The sequence below is a fragment of the Berghia stephanieae genome, chromosome 10 (assembly GCF_034508935.2).
Source record: "Berghia stephanieae isolate SIO BIC M18660-M18661 chromosome 10, UCSD_Bste_1.3, whole genome shotgun sequence".
Taxonomy (NCBI): domain Eukaryota; kingdom Metazoa; phylum Mollusca; class Gastropoda; order Nudibranchia; family Aeolidiidae; genus Berghia; species Berghia stephanieae.
In genome coordinates, this window is record NC_088369.1 from 5,200,376 (window position 1) to 5,214,007 (window position 13,632).

Here is a 13,632-nt window from a genome sequence, read left to right on the forward strand (position 1 = left end):
TATATATATATATATATATATATATATAGTATTATATTATATATATATATATATCTATCTCTCTCTCCTTTTCATTCTTTTTCTGTCTGTCTTGTCTCTGACTCTCTCTCTCTCCTCTCCTCTCTCTTCTCTCTCTCCTCTCTCTATCTCTCTCTCTTTTGCCTCTCTCTCCCTCTCTCTCTGCCTCTCTTTTATACTCTGACTGTTTGTCTCATGTGATTCATTCTCTCCTCTCTTATAAATTATATAAATCAGTTATATATAAAATATATAAATTAATATATTGTAAACGATATAGGTTAGTAAATATCTCCTCTCTCTCTCTCTCTCTTTCATTCTTTTTCTCTCTGTGTCTGTCTCTCCTCTCTCTCTCTCTCTCTCTCTCTCTCTCTCTCTCTCTCTCTCTCTCTCTCTCTCTCTCTCTCTCTATTCTTATTTACTCTATCTATATATATATATATATATATATATATATATATATCTCCCTTTTCATTCTTTTTTCTCTGTCTCTCTCAGTCTCATTCTCCTCTCTCTCTCTCTCTCACTCTCTCTATCTCTATCTCTCTCTTATTTAGCCAGACATACTCTCTCCCTCTATCATTGCCTTTGATGATGATGATGATGATGATGATGGAAATGATGATGATGATGATGATGATGACGGAAATGATGATGATGATGATCTTGATGATGAGGATGATGAGGATGATGATGATGATTACGAACACGACGATTATAATGGTGTTGATTTTTGTCAAAAGTAGAAAGTGTCATAAAAGTCACGTTTACCTCATGATGAAAGACTGGGTACTCGATAACAACACTTTAATTATTGTGTGTAAACAGACATTCTGAGGGTTTACCGCCTCAGAATAATCTCTCCCGTCTCTTCCTCCCTCTCTCTCTCTCTCTCTCTCTCTCTCTCTCTCTTCTCTCTCTTCTCTCTCTCTGTCTCTCTCTCTCTCTCTCTCTCTCTCTCTCTTATGTAAGTTAACCAATAAAAAAGAAATTGATACCACACACACACACCCCGACATAAATAGTACAGTTTCTTCCCAAGAGCCATCAAGGATTGGAACAGTCTCCCACCAGAAATCCTAGATATCACCAACAACAACACATTTTTGGTCAACTATTAAACATTTATCTTTCAACTCAATAATAACACAATAATGGAGAGAGTCACCACATAATTGTATAAAATCTGCAGTGATAGGTACATAATTTACCTTTAGCAGATGAAGATGTTGAACTTGAACTACCATTTTGAAACGATTGGTCGCGTTAAAATATTATATTGTCCTCTGGCTATCGATCTTGCTGATTTGCAACAACAACAACATCCGCTAGATAGCCCATAGTCGATCTGAGAGCATTTCGCAGCTGGTCTCTATAAGGCAACGCACTCTCGTCAACTACCTTCTCGCCGCGTGCTTCAAAAAATTCTTCCTCGTCCGTATCTCTGTAGTGGTGAACGAGAGCGTCGGTGGCGTCCACTTTTTTCACCAAGCCCAATTTGTGTTCCTCCTCGTCCACAACTCGGCTGACGTGATGAATTCCCATCTCGAAGATTCTGTCGGGGCGGACCAGGACTTTTCGACGATGGCTGTCGGTTTTCTTGGCCCGCTTGAGTTTCTGGAAATAGTCCAGGGAATATATCGCCTGGCTCTCCGGGTGGGTTCGGAAAATAGCGCTTTCGAACGATAATGCTACGACGTTTTCGAGTTGATTGTAATGCTTTCCCCCGACCTCGTTTAGGTTTTCCTGATTGTTGACACTGGCATAAAGGTTCTTTTGAATCGAGTTGCTAGACTTTCCACGACTTTTATATTTGGAGAGCGAATCCCGAATGAGATCGTGCCAGGATGACGAGGAGGCTTTCGGAATTAGCATCTCATCAATGTCTAAAAATAGCATCCAATCAAATGTTGACATATGTGTGTAAAGGCAGTGTTGGACAGACATGAGCTGGCCCCTATTCCAGACAATTTGACTCACCGGGATTTCCCAGGAAGGGACGGGAGGTGATTGGGGTGGAGGTTCGTTAAAACCCCGGTGGTGTCCTAATTTAGATTTGTCGATGACTGGGAGAGTCCAGTTGACAAGAGATAAGACGGATCCTTCCATTTTGGAATATTCTCGAAGGTACGGGAGAAGGTCCGGTGAGAGGTCGTTGATGTAAACAAAAACTCGACTGGCTCCGAGGATTTTACTGAATTCTACAAAGTTGATGATTCGTTGGAGGTAGATGTCACCGTACAATGGTGGTACACATACGGCAATTTTATAGCTTGTGTCGAGTCTATCGGTAACTTGTGGAACATCCGCGGACTTCAACGAAGATTTCTTTATGCTTTGCGTGATACTTGATCTGTTTGCAATGTTATGAAGCTGGTCGTGGAGTGGCTTTCTAAAGTCGGTTAAATTATTGTCCCGTGCAAGTTTGAATCGTTGTTGTTGTTGTTGTTGATTGGTTGTACCCATTTGTTTGTTGTCAATGTGTTGGAGAGGGATGTTATCGAGTGTCGTGAAGGCTTCTCCCGTCTCCGATTTGTGCAGCGATACAGACACCGATTTTAAAGTCGATGCGAGAACGCCTTTAGGGAGCGTGCATGAGTACATCCATCCGCCGTACTTCTTGTCGTGGTTCTCGCACATCTCATAGTCTGTCGCTGTGGAACGGGGCGGTTTGGTGCGCTGAAACAATCTCGCCGATTTGCTCGCTGATGTGTCCGTGGCTGTAATGTTGAACCGAGCTGTTAATTGGGTTGCTTCTGTTGATGTTGCTGTTGTTGTCGTTGTTGTGTTAAATATGCAGACAAGACTTCTTTGGGTATTAGATCCAGAACGCAAGACTAAGAGTCTAACATAAGGTTCGTCTCCACGATTATCTAGGAATCCAGCGTAGATGTAAAACGAAGGGGAGAGCTCCAAGAATTTGACATTCTCCATGTTTTGGAGATTTTGATAAGTAATGTTGTGAAGCCCCGTCTTTCGTTTCAAACTAGAATACGTCTCTCTGTTTTCTTTGAGTTTTCTCATTAGAACCGACTGCATATTATTATTATTATTATTATTATTATTATTATTATTATTATTATTATTATTATTATTATTATTATTATTATTATTATTATTATTATTATTTTTATTATCCAGCTGCTTCGATACATCCATTCCATATTTATCGATGTTGACTTTTTGTCCAGGATGTAAACTTGCCATTTTCCTATCTCCGTCATTCAACTGTTCTTCCCGTATTTCTTTTATAACACCCTTGTCATGTTCCCTCATAGAGTTTCTCATTTCCGTTTTCATGTCATGTGACGTCATCTTTTCCGTGACCTTCGTCCACTCTAAACGGGGCGTAGTTTGCTGTGGATTCTGAAGGTCCAGACTCATTTGGATGAGGGCCAGGAGGAGGGTGTACACGAAACACAAGAAAATGGTCATCAAAAGAAGTTGGCGAGCTTTTCTTGGTTGCATGGTGGATGTTTTTTTTTCTTCTGTTTGTTTATGTATGTATTTTATCCCGAGATATCTGGTTCTATATTTGTTTTTCGGTAGAGAATTTAAAGTTTTGCTCTAAATATAGGTAAACATCTGAAAAGCATGTTTTTTTTTTGAAGGGCTCTTTGTTCAGACCTTTATCTTACACCAGTGCCTGCTTCATAATAGTATGTCGCGTAAATATAGATGATAGCCTTGTCCTTTTTTATTCTCCTGAATGTTACAATAGCATAGATACGTATTTCAAATCAAGATAAAAGTATGCTCGTGGTTTATGCTATGCTTTTATATAAAACCGCTATGAGTTGATATATTATTATTTAATAATAATAATGACAGAAAGCCCAGCCTCACAAAAAATACAAGTATTTCGCCTTTGTAAGTGATCATTGCGTTGTTATTTTTTTTTTAACGCTCCAATACAATGCACATTGTTGGAGATAATAATATTATTATTGTTTACCCCACGTCAGATGTTAATGAAAAATTGATAAAAAGGCCCGTCAAGAATGCGTTTGTTTTATCATCAAACTTAGAACAAAACAGGCAGTGATAAATTTTAATGGAAATATTAAATGGCGTATCTACACAGCTTTGTTCAAAGTGAAGAACGTAAATAAAAACACTCCATGGAACTCACATTAATTTCTTCTTGCATCTTCACGCGATAGATCAGCATGTTATTTATAACTCCCAGCTTCCTGGGGTGTCATTCCGTCATAATAATTAAAGGGGGCGGGGGGGGGGGGGTTAAGATGTTATATGATGTTGTGCATAGACCAGTGGTGTGTCAATTTTATCTTACCCCCTTCCATACAGCTATTGAAAACATCCGTTTATGATCTATTTTTTTTAATGGGCGTAGGAATGTTTGGTGTCATCTGGTTTTGGTTACAATGTCTGGTATGAAATCCTTCCGCTCTAAGAGTTAAATCATAAATGAAGAAATAACTGAAATTTCACAATGAGCTGCCGTGTGGAATTTTTTGGGGTTATTTTGGGTGATTTCGTTTCATTTTGAAGTTGATTCCGACGTTTTAAAAAGTTGCTTATTACAATGACTACCATCTACACATAGTATGCGCTTGATTGAGAAGCTCACAACATTGCCATCCGGAAATATAACAGGTCAACACACAAAACTATATGTAACCTTGAAGATGTATAGTCTAGTTAATAATACAGTTTAGTGAGAATTGCTCACAAACGATGATGGCAAAAAAACAAAACAAAAACCCAACAAAAACAAAACCCAATAACGTTGACGTTGATGATGACTGTACTGTGGGCTCCTTCTTGTTTCTAGTGGAGAGAAAAGAAATTATAGAGTTATTAGTGAGTTGTTAAAAGTTTGTGTTGTGTTTTAGTGATGATTGAACTGAAATGAAAATGATTATCGATCATCAACGCGTATACTCATTGTCAGGTCTGATAATCCAGATTTTTATGGGCTCATTTTTGTCGTAGCTTGATAATGTAGATTCTTGTAATGGACAATATTTTACGTTGATTTGAGAGTACATGTTTCCATTACAACAACAATAGCCTATAACAATTTGGGTTAGCAGACCTGCAAAATTAAAGGAAAAAAACAACAAAATAATAATAATAATAATAATAATAATAATAATAATAATAATAATAATAATAATAAATAATAATAATAATAAATAATAATAATAATAATAATAATAATAATAATAATGATAATAATAATAATAATAATAATAATAATAATAAAATAATAAATAATATAATAATAATAATAATAATAATAATAATAATAATAATAATAATAAAAATAATAATAATAATAATAATAATAATAAAATAATATAAATAATAATAATAATAATAATAATAATAATAATAATAATAATAAATAATAATAATAATAATAATAATAATAAAATAATAATAATAATAATAAATAATAAAAGATAGAAGAATAAGAAGAAGAAGAAAGAAGAAGAAAGAAGAAGAAGAAGAAGAAGAAGAAGAAGAAGAAGAAGAAGAAGAAGAAGAAGAAGAAGAAGAAGAAGAAGAAGAATTATAATAAGAATAATAATAATAAATGAAATGTATTTTTGTGTCTGTTATAAGCTTATAATTTTGTAACAGGCAAGTTCTTTATTTGGTTTTACAACTTATACTTTTGTATTCATCATTGCCCCCCCCCCCCCCCCCCCACACACACACTTCCCCCAACCTTACAAACATCCGCCCCCCCCCCCCCCCCAAAAAAAAAAAAAAAAATATATATATATATCTGTGCACGTCGTTTTATATTTGCTGAAAATCCGTTTTTTAACCGAAATATTTAATTTTATGCTTTCATCAGGACAGAGATACTGCTGTCATTAACGTAATATGTTTTAAATCAGCTTTATAACGAGTGACACTTCTTCTCTTCTTAGACTTGCCCGACGAAATTTAAATGAGGTCTATTATTAGTAATTACGGCTCGACTCGCTCGTGAATCTGTTCCGCGTTTCGTAATCGTTTCCGCAAGTGACGTAGAATTAATTCGATTACTAGTTAATGGCGTGCTATACTCTTACTCTGGAAAAAAAAACAAAAACAAACACGTATATAAAAAAAAAAAATGGCCAGAAAACACGTCCTCGAAGTCCCGGGGCTGAGAGTTTTATTTTTTTTTTTTTTTTATTTTTTTTTTTTTTAATTTCATTTTTTTCCCCAAGAAAATAAAATAATAAATAGAAATAAAAATAAAATTCACTTTATTCATCCCATAGAGGAAATTTGTCTCTAGGGTTTATATTCCAATGGCAACAGCCATGAGGTGGCTTGCTCAAGGCCACACAGCGCAGCGGCGGCGGGTTATCGAACTCGATACCTTTCGGGTACGAAGCAAAGACCGTACCGCTGAGCCACGCTTCCCCAGATGAGCGTCAGTCATTTAAATCGATCGTTATATAATTAATTTGAAGGACGAATTTTCTGGCCAAATTTTTAAATACGCGTATATATATATATATATGTTTTTCTTCTTCCCCAGATTAATTATGACAGTTAACTGGTTAAATTGATAACAATTACGCTTCGCTCGATTCATTCGCTCGTAAATCTTTTTTTTTTTTTTTCCGGGGGCTTTCCGCAATCGCAGTCGCAATGCAATGGTTTTCGCAAGAAAAAAAAAAATAGTCTTAATTTAAAAACGGATAAGGATCGGTGGTTTTCCATCCACTTCGTCTTGGTTGGTGAGGTATGAGGTGGTGTTGATGGCGGCGACCGCCACCCAGGTTATCTATCTATCTATCTAAATTTATCTATCTATTTCCTGGCATCTTCATTCTCAAAGATGATTTATCATCATTCATTGCCTTCTTCTTTCTTCACACTCCTTCCTTTCCTCTTCTCTTGATTATAATATATTATTATTATTATTATTATTTTTATTATTATTATTATTATTATTATTATATTATTATTATTATTATTATTATATTATTTATTATTATTATTATTATTATTATTATTATTATTATTATTATTATTATATCCGCGTCGCTCTTTCTCCGCAATCTGTTTTAAGTGCATTTTTTCAGCTACATAAAGTACAGTGGGCTTTTTTTTTTTTCTTTTTTTCCCCCGGCTATATGGGGGGGGGGGGGGGGGTGAGGCGAAGTGGCCGAGTGGTTAACTCTCTCCTTACCACCTATTGGAAAATCGTCACATTTGTTACGATGCAACCGTCATTTTTCTCATCCATATTTTTCTTTTTTCTATAGCTATAAAAACTTGACATTCTGTAATAGAACTCATATTGTCGAACACTATTATGTATAGAATGTGCTTGTTGCTTTTCTGTTTGAGTAAGAAATGTCTGTTTTTGTTTTGGGTGGGTGTGAAGTTTTGGGAAAATTCTGAAAATGGCTGGTAAGGTGAGCGTTAAGGCATTGCACCGTGGCCCGGAAGGTCCCGGATTCGTACCCCGCTTCAGCGTTTTTCGTTCTTTTTCCTTGGCAAGATTATTAACCCCCACTATGCTCACTTGGACAACATGGATGATTCCTGTTGACATCAGACATCTTGTTTGAAGAATTATCTACAGTATATTCCTTCGTGGAATGCCTTAGCGACGATGTCTTATGATGTCGTGGCGGAGTGGCATTATTTTTATATTTTTTTAATGTGCTCTTTTGATATGGCACTCGCCTTCGGAGTCGGATCGTAGTCCTACTCAAAGCGGAGCATAGTTAGTTGAGTCCTGGGAAAAGGCTATAATTTATTAACTCACATTCTCTCACCAATACTCAGTTGTAAAATAAATTGTTTCTATCGATTAAAAGTTATATCCCACCACAGGCGCCATGTCTCGTCCTACCTGTTAAGTGTTGCTGTTGGCTAGGGACTCGTTGTATAAGGCTTTGAGCACGTTCAGCGGATATTGTTCTCTATAAATGCCAAAGTTTTTATTTAAAATTACAAAAAAAAAAAAAAAAAAAAAAAATGTTCGTAATTGAAATTACATTTCCTCGAAAACCACCAGAGAATGTTTGCGTTGCTACATGGTTGTCCTCTGACATGTATGTAGGCCTACTGGGTTCGTGTCCCGATGTGGCGGCACAAAGTTGAGTCTCGAAAAAAAAATAAAGCGCTCTTAACTCAAATTCTCTTAAATAATGATCTTAACGAGTGTGTATGAAAGGTGCCCGACAAAACAAGAAAGGAAAATAGAAGATAGAAAAAAAACATCCTAAAGAATCAGTCGACCTCGACTGGGGATCGAACCTCAGACCTTCTGATTACTGGTCGGACGTGCCAACATTAATGGTAGCACGTCTGACTGGTAATCTGAAGGTCTGAGGTTCGATCCCCAGTCGAGGTAGACTGATTTTTTGGGATTGTTTTTTTTTTCTTGTATTTTTCTTTCTTGTTCAGATCTTTATCTTACACTGGTGCCTGCTCCTTAATTTCTTAATTTGATATTTTCAAAAAAACAAAAAACAAAAAAAAAAAAACAACAAACAAATTCTCTCACCAAACCCATGTGTAAAACCTGACCGGTAATTGCCTCGTCGAAAAAGAAGGAAAAAAATGTAATAGCACCTACATGCCTCGCTCATGTCCCGTCATATTATGTTCAGTATTGGGAGATGACCTCATGTAAAGCCCTTTGCGTACATAATTTAGTAGAGATTTCCCTATTATAAAATCTCCTCTTTACCGAAAGACAACATAATACGATGATTACATTTCTCTGTATTTATTAAACGGAAGCGAGGACGAGAGACGCATGCGCACAACCAACATGACGTTCTCTCTCTAATAACTTTTCCGCCGGTGACGTCACAGACTATAGGTGACGTCCAATCAAGGGACGCTACTCTTCCGCTAATCTCATTCCCTATATCGTGCCCAATAACACAACGAGCTTGCAAGTACGATAGAAATGAAAGAATAAGTTTATTCTACCCCTACAAGTAATATTATTATATTAGATATTTTGTAACCAAATTGTATGGTACTAGTAGTTCTATTCACCATAATTTGTATCTTTCTCCTTCTGCTTGAATGACACTTTGACCCAAAATTAAAAACGTTGGATTTGTATTCATGCGCACCAAAAGATTATTTATAATTACCAATCAGCTGTCTTTTGCATCTAATTTCACACCAATAAAATGTGAGAAGATATTCTTCAATCGTTGAATAAAATTTTTTATCCAACGTGTTCAAAGCATTATTCAACGATTACGTATATACTCAGAAATGATAGAGTTTTCCAATGAGAGGGCTGTTTGTTTGTTTGTTTGCTTGTTTGTTGCTTTAGGCCTCTTCCAACACAATTGAGGTTATATGAGAGACCGCTGAAACAAAAAAACAAAAAAAACAAGCAATCTAACAAAAATAGTACAAATGTAAATCAAAATCATAACCTAAAGATATCATAAGCTAAATTATAAATAACCAAGAACAAACAGGCAGAAGATTTACAGAAAAAAAAAATATCCCCTGTCAAAAATACAATCACAAACCAAAGAAGCAGGATAGGCTAGTAAAGAGAAGAAGAAACGACATCACTATCGGATCGTACACCCATGCGAAGATCATAGGTATATGATTCAAGGGTGATGCTCCCATCCAACCACCCGCAATGAGAGGGCTGGAATAATTTACGATTCTTACACTCTTGTTTTTTGGAATTCCGGACTTGTTCCCAACCACTACACGAGCTTGCGAGTGCGCGTTGGGAACAAAGTATATAATCTTATCAAAGTGTATATAATATTATACACCAGTGCCTGCTCCATAATTTGTAACACAATTATTCTTCATGGTGAGAACAGGACAGCTGATGGAAACCACCGAGTTCCTCTCCTTGCTATATATACATATAAATATAAGACGACAACCCTATTAATTACACACAGCACGCTTTGTTATTGTTACTTGTTAATTCGGGCAATACAATTCTAAAAATACGACACTCGGATTTTAAATTAGGTAACGCGATATTACTCGTTACTCTACATCTTTTAATCAAAAGAGAAAGAAAAAAAAGTATGTGTGGCTTTTAATATGATGATAATAATAATAATAATAATAATAATAATAATAAAATTATAATAATAATAATAAAATAATATAAAAAATAATATAATAATAATAATAATAATATAATAAATTATAATAATTAAATATAAAATATATAAAATTATATAAAATAATATAATATAATAATAAAATAATAATAATAATAAAATAATAATAATAATAATAATAATAATAATTAATTGAATGGGTAAAAATATGTGTCAATACACATGACATAATCAGTTGGAAGGTGAAAATGTTGGATTTGCATTTGTTTGCCTTTTCTGTAAGAATGTGCTTACCAGAGTATTTTAATCTTTAATTGAAGTAAATCGGGTGATTTAACATGAAGTTATGGTCAGATGAATGGGAACGTTATCCAGTAACTTTTCTCAAATTTCATACTTTTTTAAAACTTGACTGGCTGTAAAAAATATTTAGAAGGGAAATTAAGCTTATCTATCCGAAGATATAGATAGAATGCGCTTGGCCAAGGAGTTCACAACATTGCCATCCGGAAATATAACGGACCAACACACAAACTCTGTGTAACCATGAACTTTTATAGTCTGGTTAATACAGTTTAGTGAGAACAACTCACAAACGCGGATGGCAAAAACAATAACAAAGGCCTGGGTGACGTCATCTGCATACTATCTATACAAAAAGGGTTGATTTAATCATTTATGACAAGAACTCACTTTGGATAAAAATTGACCTTCTAACTAAACTTGACAATATCTCAGTTCAAACCTTTTCACTATCCGACTGATTATGTCATTCACTGTAACATATGTTAACCAACAAGTAGATATTTAATTAAATATCTCAAGATTTGGTTTAATTACCTGGAGATAAATAAACAAATCGATAAAATTAATTCCATTAATAAATAGAGAAATAAATAAATTAAAAGAAATAAATAAAGGAACACATGGACAAAAAGAGAGAAAGAATCAACTCAATAAATGAATGTTTAAAGGAATAAAATAATAAACAACAGGTAATAAAAATAATAATAATAATAATAATAATAATAATAATAATAATATATATGATGATGATGATGATGATGATGATGAATAATAATAATAATAATAATAATAATAATAATAATAATAATAATAATAATAATATAATAATATGAATGATAAATAATGTCAATAATAATAATAATAATAATAATATATAATAATAATAATAATAATAATAATAATAATAATAAAATAATAATAATAATAATAATAATAATTCAGCAATGAAAATAATAACAATATATAATAAATAATAATAATAATAATAATAATAATAATAATAATAATAATAATAATAATAATAATAATAATAATAATAATAATAATAATAATAATAATAAAAAGGAAATGAAGTAAAAAAAAAGTGATAATGAAATGATGAGATTAAAAAAAGATTAATTAATTAGACACACGTATTGTATGCAATCCATACGTTTGGAAATAACTCACTAGGTGTCGTGTTACAGTTCCAGAAATTCCATGATAGTTATAGCACTCGTATTATTACTCTCCGTGTTTTGATAAAATATTTACAAACGTCTCATCTCTAATAGGAAGCCGACAGACCTTTTCTTATACGACTAAGCACGCACGGGCATACATACCTGCTACAACATCACAAACTTTTACGCTAAGTAATGAACTCACACCTCGCGCGCAGCGCAGCGGTAGCGTAATAGTAATAGTAGCGCCACTTTTCTCCGGGCCCCCCCCTCACTGTGAAATCAAGGTTGCCAGATAATTTTTGACAAATTCGCAAAGGTATAAGCTAAAAGTCGGTAACAACAAGAGATGAAGTTAGTAGGAAAGTGCCAGAAGACAATAGAGAATAACACATTTTCGCGGCGGTGATGGGGGTTTGAACCTTACTGGTACGACAACTCCGTCTTGCCGGTGAGAGCGTGACTCTACCGTATCCACGATTCCAGAAAAAGTCGCTAAAAGTCGAAAAAAATAGAAAACAGTCGCAAACTTCGATATTCCTCTATCCCCCCCCCCCCCCCCGCCCCCCTCTTGGATATTATTGTTTATTCTCTGGCCCTATCACGACATCGTCTCAGATACAGAGTCTACCATTTTGACTATTTTATTATCAATTTTTTTTTTTTAATCTAATGATTTTATTAGCTATTTCGACATTGTTCTTAATATTTTAGTTATAATATCTAAGATATAGCCCAAAGTTTGCAGACCATAATAAAAAAATAACCCAAAAACTCGAAAGTCGCAATTTTAAAAATATTTTTTGGTGCAGACAGTATGAAAAAGTAGCCCAATTCGCGAGTTGTCGCCCAATCTGGCAACTCTGTGTGAAATGTGAAAAAAAAAAAAAAAAAAAAATGGATAGAAAATTCTACCGTAGTAGATTATAGTATAGGGTAAGAATCTCTGGGTGAGACGAGGCAGATCCAGGTAGATTGATGGATATATTTATTACAAGACAGACGCACCCCCCCACTCCTCCCACCCCATCCCCAACCCGCTTCACCCCCACACCATGGGCTGCCAGACCGCCAAACACCTGGCCAAAATTGAACGCGCTGAGAATCTCGATTCTATTATTGATTGATCTAAACACAAAACAAACAAACAAAAAAAAAAAAACAACACACACACACACACAACGCCTCCCCCATCCCCCCATTCCAAAGAAAAAAAAAACAACCCCCCCCCCCCCACAACAAACAAAAAAAAAAACACAAAAAACAAACAGAGAAACAATCAACAACCAACGCCCCCCCCCCCCCCCCCCCCTCTCCCCATAAATAATAGAAAATAAATTGAAAAACAAACAAATAAACAAAGCCAAAAATAATCAAGCTTTATCCTTGCTTAGTCGATTTGTTGTTTTGTTTGCCAAAACCGATACGTTTTTTGTTTGTGTGTTTGTTTGTTTGTTTGTTCATTTTCAAGGGGATCAGAGGGTTAGTAGTGTTTGGCCACACGAGTGAGGTTCTATAATTTAATTTGGCCACATTTGAGTCGGAATTTGGCCTCGAGGAACTCTACCCATCTGGCAGCCCTACCCCACAACCCCACCCCGTTTACTTTCTACTTCTATTCAGACAGCTAGAATGTTATGAGATGCATTATATATTATTCGCTATTTCAACGACAGCCTTTCATTAAAATGTTTATTTTTATCGAAGTGCGTACAATCAATCTAAGTTTACTCAGCGTCTGTTTGTTATTTTATTTTATTCTATTTTTGTTTTTTGTTTTTCTTCCATTACGACAGTTACGTTTTTATAAGACTTGAAGTTCAGATGAAAAAGAAGAAAATGTCAATTATTTTACCTTCCGAAAGCTTGAGTCAACACCCTGTTATAACAGATTATGCGATATATAAGTAAATGGAAAAAGTGAGCATATTTATATTGATGTTATGCGCTTAGGTAAAATACTCATCCGTTTTGACCGCCAGATTAATGGTACCAACACCCAAATTTACTTGTAATCTTCAGCGTATATTTGTATGTAAGAGGGACTTAAGAGAGAACTAATCACCCCACGGGTGGTTTAAAAT

The 13,632-nt window shown here is 34.6% G+C and overlaps 1 protein-coding gene across 2 annotated transcripts; it reads right to left on the minus strand.

The window, feature by feature from the left end:
- Window positions 1-532: 532 nt before the first annotated feature.
- On the minus strand, window positions 533-11,809 carry LOC144956116 (uncharacterized). 2 transcript variants are annotated; one of them, XM_078886474.1, is made up of 3 exons: window positions 11,556-11,809; window positions 9,120-9,344; window positions 533-4,812 (listed from the first exon to the last, which is right to left on the minus strand). In XM_078886474.1, exon 3 carries the CDS (start codon window positions 3,484-3,486, stop codon window positions 1,309-1,311), a length of 2,178 nt encoding a protein of 725 aa, XP_078742600.1. In that variant the 5' UTR covers window positions 3,487-4,812; window positions 9,120-9,344; window positions 11,556-11,809; the 3' UTR covers window positions 533-1,308. The 2 variants fall into 2 exon arrangements, with proteins under 2 accessions (XP_078742600.1, XP_078742599.1); XM_078886473.1 differs by lacking the exon at window positions 9,120-9,344.
- Between the last annotated feature and the right edge of the window lie 1,823 nt (window positions 11,810-13,632).